Below are 12,791 nucleotides of genomic sequence, written 5' to 3'. Positions count from 1 at the left end.
CGCCTGTCAAAAACGCGAACAATCGACCTGTCATATCTCACTCATACAAGCATGGTACGCGTTCACCTACACGAGCTTAGAATGTGTGCTAGGAACGCGCCTCTTTCATATATTTGATCGCCAGTGTCCGAGGTGCGCTTTGGGTCATCTTTGGGTATTTAAAATGGGTGTTGTGTTGTGTTTATTTGCCTCAGACCCAAAAATCTAAATTAACCGGTTAATATTTGGAATAAACCGGTTATTTTTTGAAAGAAATACCACTATGCAACTTGGCACGTAGCGAGAGATTACAAATAATGCAGATTTTCACAGTAAATAACAATACCTACTGTGACGAGTGTGACGCCTGTGTATGTTTCATCAGTCCAGGCGTTTATATAAATAAAAACAAGTTATTCAAATATTATTTTATTTAGCTATTCATTATAACAATACAATATTGCATTTCCGTTAAAACTAATTTGAAGTAAATAAATATTAGTCAAATAATTTATTTATACTAAAGAGGTTATCAGATACTACACAGGACACTTTCTGTTATGAGTGACAGGGAAATAACTGTACCTATACCTTTCTCTGTCACTCTAAGCAGGAAGTATCCTGTTATCGGAAAGATTTCATAACCTCTAAGGCAGCGTTCCCACTTATGCGTCGCGTGTCTCGGGGCGCGCAAAGGGCGTCCGCGCCACGCCACCTGAGTGTAATTCAAAAAGCGTCTCCTCAGTACATTTTGTATAGGAAGGACGTAAGGCGCGCCGCCAAGCGGCGCGGCGCGCGCCCCGCCGCCGCCACGCCACCTGGGGCGCGTCTTACGTCTTTCCTATACAAAATGTACTGAGGAGGCGTTTTTTGAATTACACTGAAGCGGCGTGGCGCGGACGCCCGTTGCGCGCCCCGAGACACGCGACGCTCTGGTGTGGCCGGTCACTAATACAGTTATCCCTGTACTTTTTTTTAAACAAAAAGAGAGACATAACAATGTAAGAGTTCTCTTTTTACACACAGTGTTGTTTGTTTGGCTGTTGGCTGCGTCACAGATAAATAAAATATTTTAGTATAACTCTTTTATATAAATGGTCAACCAAATCTCGGCACTTAAAAAGGCGCGAAATTCAAATTATCTACGGGACCTTTGCCCTCACATTAAAATCAATCCATTTTTAAGTGTTCAACCTAGCGTGTGATATATTTTTGGATAGGTATTCAAAAATGAATAGGGGTTTACGAAGAACATTTTTTGATATTGTTAACATTTTCGGAAATAATCGCCCCTAAAGTAAAAAAAAAATGTGTCACCCCCTCTCTAACTTTTGACCCATAATTTTAAAAATATGAAAAAAATCACAAAAGTAGAACATTATAAAGACTTTCTAGGAAAATTATCTTTAACTTGATAGGTTGAACAGTTTTTGTAAAAACGGGGAACTACGGTACGCTACACTGAGCGTGGCCCGACACGCTCTTGGCCGATTTTTTAGTGCAAAGATTTGGTTGGCCATCTATACATAGTATAACACATTGTGAAAATAGTGATAAAGTATAAACAAAAAAAAGGTGAATAAGCAAAAGTGCATTTAGGAGTTATAAAAGTGTCACCGCTGTTGCCTAAAAATAAATTAAAAATTATTACAACACTAACATTGTCAAATTCAAAAACTACAAAAGCTGAACTTCAATAATATCTCTTCCAATAAAATATAACTAAAAACATCTTAAAATACTATAAAGCCTCCGTCACACATAAAGCGTCTTGAAAGCGTAGCGGTAGCGGAGCGGAACGCGCGCTGAATGCGCCGCGCATTCCGCGCTCGTTAGTTCCCGCCGGCATCCGCTGGGCGCAACGCCAGCGACCGTCCGGCGCACCGCTGTCATTGCGCTCCGCTAACGCTCCGCCTACGCTCTTAAAATGCGCATGTGTGGCCGAGCTTTAAATGTAATCTATGGTCGACTATATTATAGTACATTTTCATCATCACAAGTTGATAATTATGTAAATCTAGCGATATAGCAAGTGAGAATGGAATTTCTCAAGGTGTGATTAAATATACCTACGGCGTCATATTTTACCGTCAATTAATTCAGTTATCAATATTATATTACAATATTTTGCACACTTTACATGGTTTATTTGAGTATCCACCTATCCACTCGTTTTAAAACCGGTTTCATAAGAAACTAAACCTCTTATTAAAAATAAATCAACAAACTTCGTACGTACGTTGTAAATTATTACAGAAAATAATTTTTAAAACATTCCTAATTTTTTTTTTCGTTCGGTAACCAAAACCGGTTACAGAAAATTAACCGGTTTTTAATTCGCGTATCAATGTAAGCATCTTTTCGGGACTGCAGTTAGTATTTAAGAACTTCCTATAAATAAACATGAGGTTTTTAAACTGGGTACAGTCAACCAATTGAAACCCTAGGCCACTCTACGACCATGTCAAAATGACAAGCAGTAAGAGAGTCTTGCAGTCTGACTTATAACGTCACTATGACATAGTTCTACAGTGACCTAGGGTTCCAATTGGTTGACTGTACATGATGTGAGGTTGAAAGTAAAACCTCAAATAGATAATTCTTGTGGGTAAAATGCTTTGCTATTTGTTTTTAACACCCGACGCAAAAACGACGGGGGACGTTTGACGTGTCTGTCTGTCTGTATGTGGTATCGTAGCTCCCGAACGGTTAGACCGATTTTGATTTAGGTTTTTTTGTTTGAAAGCTGAATTAGTCGGGAGTGATCTTAGTCATGCTTCATGAAAATCGGTCCACTACATCGGGGAATTTTAATTTCGCGGTTAAGTTATTAAACTATCACGCTAAAAATAACCGGTTTCAAAATCAGTAAAAACCGGTTAACGAGGCTCATTCTATCTTGTGTACAAAGACATGTAACTCCGTATATAGTTTTATATTCTCGATCTTCTTTGGAGTAAACCAGAGGAAGCAAGGTATCAGCAGAGAGCGGACGCCGCGCGGGCGCATTCGCTGCTCCAGTAAACCCCCCCGCAACCCCCCACCAGCGACCACACGTAGGGGGTGAAGAATTCTTCGGGCCTTTCCTCTTCCACGTAGCGGAATTTTAGGTCGGGAAATTTCTGAAAAAAAAAAAAGTTTTAGGTATACTAATTACGATTACAAGTGCTTAAAAAACACGACCGAAGGGAGTGTTTTAAATCGACACTAGTTACGAATTTCCTTTTGACACGTGCATCGTACGACGTTTTTGGACGTTATAATTATGACTAAGACTTCGTACAATTTTGAATTCGGCGTCTTTTTCTGAATTTAAGGCAAAAATGCTTGGGTATACCTATTAATAAATAAATATTATAGGACATTATTACACAGATTGACTATTAGATTTAAATTTTATTATTCTATTACGGCTCCTAAATTAATCTCAAAGAGAGCAACAACAAACTCACCAATTCAACTTCTCGAGTAAAATATTAACACGAGATTATAATGCAGCACAGTTTTGAAATGATAAATGCAAATAATCTTAAAGGGTTTTTTAATTACATTTATTAACGTGTGTGTTATAGGCATGATTAACTGATTATTTATTTATTTTTTATCCTACACAACCTTGATACAAATGAAATTTCGAAATTTCAGGAAACCGGTTTATAACCTAATCTAATTAAGAACGGAATATACATCTTTAATCAGACTTCAGCTAGACGTCACGAGGGCGCTGTTATTTTGATGTATGGGCCATGATCCACCCCCAATTTTGGGGAAGTGGCGGGTCAGAAAGAGACAAAAAGTAGCCTATGTCACTCTCCATCCCTTCAACTACAGTACCGGTCAAAAATTTAAGTTCACTCCTTGTTTTCAGTACAATTGACTGCTTTAGAGAGATAGTTTTTTGTAGTTCAGACGTCAAAATTTGTTTCGTAAACAATTTATATTTTTTTAACATCTGTTTCCCTCAAATCTTATAGGCTAAATAATTATTTGGCCTATATTATCTGGCTAAAACTGTGTTTCGTGTAAAGATGTGTCTCAATTAGTGGCAAAGGCAAGGTCATAAGTATAACTAGCATTTTGCCGTCATGTTTATTAGATTTTAGTGAAAGAAAGGTACGTGAATTGTGTCTAACTAGTAAAACAAATCTCCACAAAACAATAAATATAAGTTGAAAACATATTTCGACTACCAAACCGAAGATAATTATCGTACAAAAGTACTCATTTGTACCGAAATCAAAGGGTGAACTCAAACTTTTGACCGGTACTGTATCTCCACTTAAAAAACACGTCAATTCGTCGCTCGGTTTTGCCGTAAAAGACGGACAAACAAACAGACACACACACTTTCCCATTTATAATATTAGTATGGATTATCTGAAGAGCGCTGTTATTTTGATGTATCTCGTGACAGTTCTGTTTAGTATGAAGAAAATAGTTCTAATAAAATTCCGTAACATGGCGCGTAGTCATATATTTCTGGTCAGGAACTAACCTATCACCTGTAACGAACTATTATAGTTTTCCCCTCACTAGCTCGGAAACACGTGTTTTGTCCTTTAATACCAGCGGGTAAAAACGCATTTTATCCACTAGTGGGTAAAGTAATTTGATCATGAATAAAGTCAAATTAACTGCTTTAAAATTTATAGAAGTTGATGAATCTAGTAATAAAGATGATTTACCACCTCTGTGGAACTACTGGAAGCAGTGATAAACACATTTTTTGCGTTGTAGTTTCCTCGCTATACTGAGGGGAAAAGTTTTGTGTTACACTCGGGTGCAAATGTATTTTACTTCTCGCGTGTTAAAAAACTCACAAGTTCAGGATTCTATTCTCGAACCACTCGCTTCGCTCGTGGTTCAACTATAGAATCCTTTCACTTGCTCGTTTTTCAATCCCACACTCGGCGTTAAAATACAACTTTGCCCCCTTGTATAACAAATAACTATTATTATAAACCATCCAGCTTACCTTTAATCTGTCGCTGGACCACTGCTCGGCGCCTTTCTTGATGCACGCGAGCACTTCTGTCACGCTGAGGTCGCCGCCGGCGCCATCTTGAACCCGCTGTAGACGAGTCGAGAAGTAACCTATGACCTGTAATTATAGTTATTTGTTATACAAGGGAGCAAAGTTGTATTTTAACGCCGAGTGTGGAATTAAAAAAAGAGCAAGTGAAAGGATTCTATAGTTGAACCACGAGCGAAGCGAGTGGTTCGAGAATAGAATCCTGAACTTGCGAGTTTTTTAACACACGAGAAGTAAAATACATTTGCACCCGAGTGTAACACAAAACTTTTCCCCTCACTATAGCGAGGAAACTACAAAGCAAAAAATGCGTTTATCACTGCTTCCAGTAGTTCCACAGGTGGTAAATCATGTTTATTACTAGATTCACCTACTTTTATCAATTTTAAAGCAGTTATTTTGACTTTATTCAAGGTCATATTACTTTACCCACTAGTGGATAAAATGCGTTTTTACCCGCTGGTACAGGTCGATTCACGAAAGCTGGCACGAATGAAATGAACGAAACTTTGATTATGTGAGTGACACCTGTATTGGTATACAGTCGTAACTGTCAAGAACCACCATTTTATTGGTTAATCTGTCACACACATGCATATTTTCATTCAAACATTCGTTCCATTCGTGCCAGCTCTTGTGAATTGACCTGTATTAAAGGACAAAACACGTGTTTCCGAGCTAGTGAGGGGAAAAATACTATATTATAAGCAGGTTAAGACGTGCGACTTTCGATCCGGAGATCGCGGGTTCGAACCTCAACTCATACCAATGAGTAAGGTACAGCGGGGCAAATCTCGACTAAGGGTCAAATGTAACTGGTCCATGTTTTACAATGTTTGCATTATTAACTAGAGTGTCCACCGGTTATACGGTCAGACGACCGGTCTGGCCTAGTGGGTATAGTGACCCTGCCTGCTAAGCCGCGGTCCCGGGTTCGAATCCCGGTTAGGGCATTTATTTGCGTGATGAATACCTGCCTTGCCTGTGTGGTGACGGGTTAAGAATTTCACCACCCCCTTTCTTCCCGTGGGTGTCGTAGAAGGCGACTATGGGATATGGGTTAAATTATGGTGTAGGCGAGAGGCTGGCAACCTGTCACTGCAATGCCACAGTTTCGTTTTCTTTTAAGCCCTTATTTGCCAAGAGTGGCCCTGAAGCTTTAGTAGTTTCATGTGCTCTGCCTACCCCTTTATGGGATACAGGCGTGATTGTATGTATGGATGTATGTATGAATACCGGGATAACGCAAGGGATGATGACGCTGACATTTACATATTTCAGTATTTCTTACCATTTCAATATTCTGCGTGATGTGATGTGGGTTATTCTGGAACAGCTGTCGCTTGTGCAGGAGACAGTACACCATATTAGGATTATGCTGCAGCTGGTGTGTTAAGCAGGAGTTCATTATCTCCAGCAGCATTCGGAGTACTTCGTCAAGGACCTGAATGTGTTCCACCTGGAAGTAAGGTAAAAATTTTACTGTTGTATTCACTAACTTTTTTTTAATACTACGTCGGTGGCAAACAAGCATACGGTCCGCCTGATGGAAAGCGGTCACCGTAGCCTATGGACGCTTGCAACAGGCTACTTGACCCTTTTTCAAAGTATGTCTTATATTATTAATTTGAAATTTCTGTCTAATTAAACGAAAAAAAATAGTACCATATTTTTTACGACTCAAAAACCCGCAAAAAATAATCTAAAGTTTAGTTTTATGTGATCAGGCAAAAACAGCATCAGCCATATTAATCTATAGAATATCATAGTCGATTTAGAAAAAAAATTTAACATTGTCACAGACGAGCAACGACTATGAATTTTAATACAATAGAGGTTGCTTCTATGGAGATTAGATTAGTACCTCTAATTTCCATAGTTGATTTGAATTATGTGACGTCACTCCATTGGCCAACACCGTTTTCGGAGTCCATAATTTAAAAAAAACATACACACATCTTTAATTAAAAATACGCAGTCATCACGCACTTTTAATCCCCGCAAGCTATAAATATTGATTTCTTAAGTCAAATACTACAGAAAACAATAACTTGATGTGCTAAATTCGATATGAGTCTAGTAGCCTACTCAAGGGGTGTCACATCCGCGTAGCCAACCCATTAGAAACTTGTACACTCCCCTTAACACAAAATTATAAAAATTCGAAAAAACATGGCTAAGAACACTCCCGACTAATTCAGCTTTCAAACAAAAAAACGAAATCTAGACATACAGACAAGACACGTCAAACTTCGTCGTGAGTTTAAAATAAAATTCATCATTAAGCTGTTCCCAAAAGGGATAGGCATGCAGAGTACATGAAACTGCTCAAGTTGAAGTAAAAATATTATCATAAATAAAATGTTGCCAGGTTTTAGGGCGGCGTTAGACTATCGCCGCCATTTTCGTTCTTGTAACCGGTTTTAATGTTCCTGAACCGGTTATTTCGAAAACGACTATAAACGTTTTTTAAAAATCGAAAACTAAAATTAAACCAACTGATATTTTGAATAAATGTAAGTAATACTAACTATTTCTTCTGTTTTCTCCTCTGCGTGATGTGGTAATTCTATATTATTAATATCGCCTCCTGAAAACGAAATAATATCAAACGGTGATTTATTTATTGCAACTTCTTTTTCAGTACAGATGGTGTTTTTTCACGCACTAGTGCGAGAAGAGGTTCATTATATGTCAGGTCGAAACTTCGGAGGGCTATCTGTACTGGAAAACGTCGTAAGATACACGTGCGAAAAGGAAATTCGTAACTCGTGTCGATTCAAATTATCGCCACTCGTTTCGAACTTCCTCTATTCCGCACTTGTATCGTAATGTACTATTATAGCAATACGTCAAGTAAAAGTTACACAAAAATTCAGTTACCAACGTAACTTTTCTATAAGAAAAAAACTTTACATTGTCACGCTATTTTTCTTTACATGCTTTTATTCAATTTGCCTTGTTAGTATGTTAGTGTGCGTCAAAACGTAGAAGCTAAATTTGACCCGGTTTCCGATTGAGCTGAAATTTTGCACACATATGTAAATCATGTGACAATGCAACATTATGTTATCATGGAGCTAATCTGATGATGGAGCAGAAAGGTGGTCATAGGAACCCTGTTATGAAACGTCATATCCCCATCGAATAAGGGGTTTTTAGAAACGTCTAGGAGAGCTGTATACAGAGTGGGGCCTGTAACAAAGGCGAAGAATTGAACTGTAGGCTATTCTCCTTATACTGATCAACATTTGTTCAGTGACTTTTAAAAATTATGAAGTCTTCAAATTTTTAATTTTTCATACAAAATAAATATTAGCTTCAATGTACGCCATTATTGTTGTCATTGACGTTGTCTGTCACACTTTAGACTTAACAAAATTGGCAATACATTACCTCTTAGAAAAAACTTTCAAGGGTGATAAAAATCAAAATACAAGTTATTTGTAAAAGTCGCCGAACAAATGTTGTTCAGTATAAGGAGAATAGCCTAGAGTTCATATTATTAAATTAAAACGGGACTTAATCGCGTAAAACTTACGTTTTATATTTAACCCGACGTTTCGGACATGACATTACGTCCGTGGTCACGGGTAGACTGGCTGGGAGTTGTATCAACATCTTCTAGCTGTACGAGTTTTTCGAACTACCCGCACTTGATTGTCATCAGTCACTTTTACGCTAGGGTTGCCACTCTGCCTACATACAACACTCACGACATCCGATGGTATGAGACGGGAAGTTTTCTCACGTTTACACTTGCCAATCACTGGATTCCACGAAGATGAAATCCCTTGCCCTTCATTTTGATTGAAATTACGATGTTTCCTGATTTCAATCGCTTCACGTACTTTCCTGCTATAGTAAAGACGTTCAGTTGAAAGGACTTTGGGATTATGCAGTTCAATCCAGTGGTTCGGTCCTGACTCTAGCAAATGCTCGGCAACCGCAGACTTATTTATTTGTCGTTTTGCCGTTTCATATGACCCTACTGCCAGAGTTACGCGCCGGATAAGGGCTGTCATTAGGGACTACAGGGAGTTGTTCCAGGATGATGTCTTTGACCGTTTACACAGGCCTAGAATAGTGCAATCGCCGAAATTGTATGGGCTGCCGAAGGTACACAAAGCTAACGTGCCCTTGCGACCAATCGTAAGTCAAATCGCCTCACCTACTTACGACCTGGCAAAGCATGTAGCATCGGTGTTGCAGCCGCTTGTGGGTAAAACGTCGTCCTTTGTGAAAGATTCTCGTCACTTTGTGGACATTCTGAAGGATGTTAAGCTGGAACCAGATGACATAATGGTGAGTTTTGATGTCGAGTCGCTTTTCACCAATGTTCCAGTTAAGGAATGTCTTGAGGTAGTTAGGACAAGGCTAGCTGACAATGAGATACTGGAGTCGGTCATGGTGTTATTGCGAAACTGTCTAGAAGGGAGCTACTTTTTATATCGAGGAAAGCATTATCTCCAGATTGACGGAGTTGCTATGGGCAGCCCGGTGGCGCCGGTTTTAGCAAATATCTGGATGGAGCATTTTGAGGCAAACATAGACCTGCAACCATGGGCAGTGAAGTTATGGAAGCGGTATGTCGATGATGTCTTTTGTATCATGAAGGGTGGCAAGCAAGAAGTTGAGCAATTACTCCAGTATCTCAATTCCATTCATCAGAAGGTGAAATTTACGTATGAATTGGAATCAGATCGAAGTTTGCCTTTTCTGGACATAAAAGTGATAGGTCGGATGGATGGATCCTTGGCGCACACTGTCTACAGGAAGCCTACTCACACAGATAGATACCTCAATGCTCAGTCTCACCACCACCCTCGTCACCTACTGTCCGTCGTTAATTCCCTAAAGAACAGAGCACATGACCTTTGTGACCCTGAATTTTTAGAGAGTGAGATGTCACACATTCAGGAGGTTCTTAGAAAGAATGGGTACAGGGTGGATTGTCGGCAACCAAGACGAAAGCCTGCGAAGAAGCATCCGAATGTTGCAAGACGACCGGCATTTATGCCCTATGTCAAGGGAGTGACAGACAAGGTTGGTACCATATTAAAGAAGTATTCGATACAGACTGTGTACATGCCGTTGTCTAAGGTGGCGGGGCAACTAAGGTCAGCAAAGGATGTTATTCCATATCAGACGCCAGGCGTTTATAAGATTGACTGTAGCTGTGGTAGTTCTTATATTGGAGAAACCAAACGCACCATAGCGGAAAGGGTCAAAGAACATATCGCGGCGGTCAAAAAACGACAAATAAATAAGTCTGCGGTTGCCGTGCATTTGCTAGAGTCAGGACCGAACCACTGGATTGAACTGCATAATCCCAAAGTCCTTTCAACTGAACGTCTTTACTATAGCAGGAAAGTACGTGAAGCGATTGAAATCAGGAAACATCGTAATTTCAATCAAAATGAAGGGCAAGGGATTTCATCTTCGTGGAATCCAGTGATTGGCAAGTGTAAACGTGAGAAAACTTCCCGTCTCATACCATCGGATGTCGTGAGTGTTGTATGTAGGCAGAGTGGCAACCCTAGCGTAAAAGTGACTGATGACAATCAAGTGCGGGTAGTTCGAAAAACTCGTACAGCTAGAAGATGTTGATACAACTCCCAGCCAGTCTACCCGTGACCACGGACGTAATGTCATGTCCGAAACGTCGGGTTAAATATAAAACGTAAGTTTTACGCGATTAAGTCCCGTTTTAATTTAATAATATGAGTGAAGATCGTGTTAGTTTAAATCAATATAGCCTAGAGTTCAATTCTTCGCCTTTGTTACAGGCCCCACTCTGTATTACTGTTGAAAGAAAGGTGATAAAAGCTTGTGTTAAAAATGAAATTTTTGCAAAAGACTTATTTAAGTTTTTATAGTGCATAGTACCTTCTATTTCGTTGCACAGCCTCGCTCTTCGTTTGGAAAGTGTTTCGAATAGCGACACCAGCCTCTGCGCGACGTACGGATGAAGGTTTCTGAACTCGCCTGAAACAATTACAATCATAATTAAATTATTTTTCTCAAACATACAATGAAATATTGTCTTTACGTTCCTTAAAATGGGCTGGGACTGGGAAGTATCGCTTTTTGGGCGCAACAACTCGAGAGGACTGTAAAGGGATTTCATATTATTTTTTAGGCCTAGGCCTGCAAAGTAACTTTTTTTTATAAAATATTGTCCTTTAGAGCATTTTTTTTTTTATTTCATTGTATGTTTGAGAATAAGCACTATACATGCCTCGGCGTGAAAACGGATTCCCGGCCTCGTATCCCTATCCCTCGTATCCGTATATACCCACTTGGCCGGAAATCTTCATTTTCCCGGCCTCTGATGTAATGTACTATTATTTTGGTATGATGTTCCGCGTACATTATCGAAACCTGTACCCTTATTTTCGTGTTTTTTTTAAATATTATACTGCGAATTTATGGTTTTTTTTTTGGAATTAACAGCATTATACATTTTGGTAGGTTATATTCGCTATAGCGGATGTTTTTAATACAGAAATGAATAAGTACTTACAGAGGTCTTAATACTAATACAAGCGACTTAATGGTGGTCATGTCTTGACTCTCAGTCCTCAGTCATGAGGTTTCGACGAAGAAGAAGAAGTACTCACAGCTCATGTTAGCGATGGCGGCGAGACAGTTGAATATTATTACAAATTTATCGTTTTTGTCGAAAATAATAGTCACCGATTATAACCTGTCAACCGTTATTTTTGTCTATAACCGTTACCATCAACGGTATGAATGTTGGTCGGAAATGAGTAAGTACTCACAGCTCATGTTAGCGATGGCGGCGAGGCAGTTGGTGTGCAAGAGTTGTACTATATGGCCGAATACCGGGTAGTTGATTAGTATCCGGCCGGCAACCGGATATTCGTAGATGGCGAAGGCTGGATATCCAGAATCCGGCCTTACGATATGTAGCTATTCGGTATCCAGATGTATAGTAAAATGTATTCGGTAAGACCGGATACCGGAAAGTGACTACTCACAGCTCATGTTAGCGATGGCGGCGAGACAGTTAGTGTGCAAGAGTTGTACTACCCGGCCGAATACCGGGTAGTTGACAAGTATCCGGTCGGCAACCGGATTTTCGTAGAAGGCGACGGCTGGATATCCAGAATCCGGCCGAATACGACGTTACGTAGCTATTCGGTAAGGCCGGATACCGGATAGTGACTACTTACAGCTCATGTTAGCGATGGCGGCGAGACAGTTAGTGTGCAAGTACTTGTCGCGCACGCGCGCCATATTGTACTGCAGCGCGCGAACTAATACTAGAACCATTAGGCCACCGAGTGACACCTCTGATATTTGGCGCTCCGTGTACCAGGGTATGTTTTTCAATGTCTGAAACAGAAACAAATAGCGTGACATCGCCTGTGATCTGTGATTGACAAGGCGTCGAAAATGTATCCGCACTGTTATCCCCTTATTCATAAAAGCGCTATAAAGTTATCAAGCCGATAAAGTTCGTTTGTCCCTTTCCGACGTACAGCTATGATAAAAAAGGACAAACGAACTTTATCGACTTGATAACTTTAGAGTACGTTTATCAATAAGGGGGTTAGCCTTTTAATTTTGGTTATCATTTATTTATGAACCCTACTCTGTATCCCCTCTGCTTTTAACTGATATACGGAAAAGAAAATGACAATGACACCTAATCCATACTAATATTATAAATGGGAAAGTGTGTCTGTTTGTTTGTCCGTCTTTCACGGCAAAACGGAGCGACGAATTGACGAGAATTTTTAAGTGGAGATAT

At 39.6% G+C, this 12,791-nt stretch overlaps 1 protein-coding gene across 1 annotated transcript in view; it reads right to left on the bottom strand.

Moving 5' to 3' along the window:
• Positions 1-1,419: 1,419 nt before the first annotated feature.
• The window catches only part of LOC125238903 (dymeclin), a 34,050-nt gene continuing 22,678 nt past the window's right edge, over positions 1,420-12,791 (bottom strand). The window contains exons 13-18 of the mRNA XM_048146391.1: positions 12,211-12,373; positions 10,901-10,999; positions 7,543-7,601; positions 6,303-6,470; positions 4,955-5,080; positions 1,420-3,101 (exon numbers count right to left, since the gene is read on the bottom strand). Of these exons, the coding sequence (XP_048002348.1) occupies positions 2,958-3,101; positions 4,955-5,080; positions 6,303-6,470; positions 7,543-7,601; positions 10,901-10,999; positions 12,211-12,373 (759 nt within the window). The 3' untranslated portion in view covers positions 1,420-2,957. The remainder of the gene's footprint in view (positions 3,102-4,954; positions 5,081-6,302; positions 6,471-7,542; positions 7,602-10,900; positions 11,000-12,210; positions 12,374-12,791) is intronic.

The sequence above is a fragment of the Leguminivora glycinivorella genome, chromosome 24, assembly GCF_023078275.1.
Source record: "Leguminivora glycinivorella isolate SPB_JAAS2020 chromosome 24, LegGlyc_1.1, whole genome shotgun sequence".
Taxonomy (NCBI): domain Eukaryota; kingdom Metazoa; phylum Arthropoda; class Insecta; order Lepidoptera; family Tortricidae; genus Leguminivora; species Leguminivora glycinivorella.
Note: the sequence above shows the minus strand (reverse complement) of the source record. Positions and strands in the feature narration are given on the sequence as shown.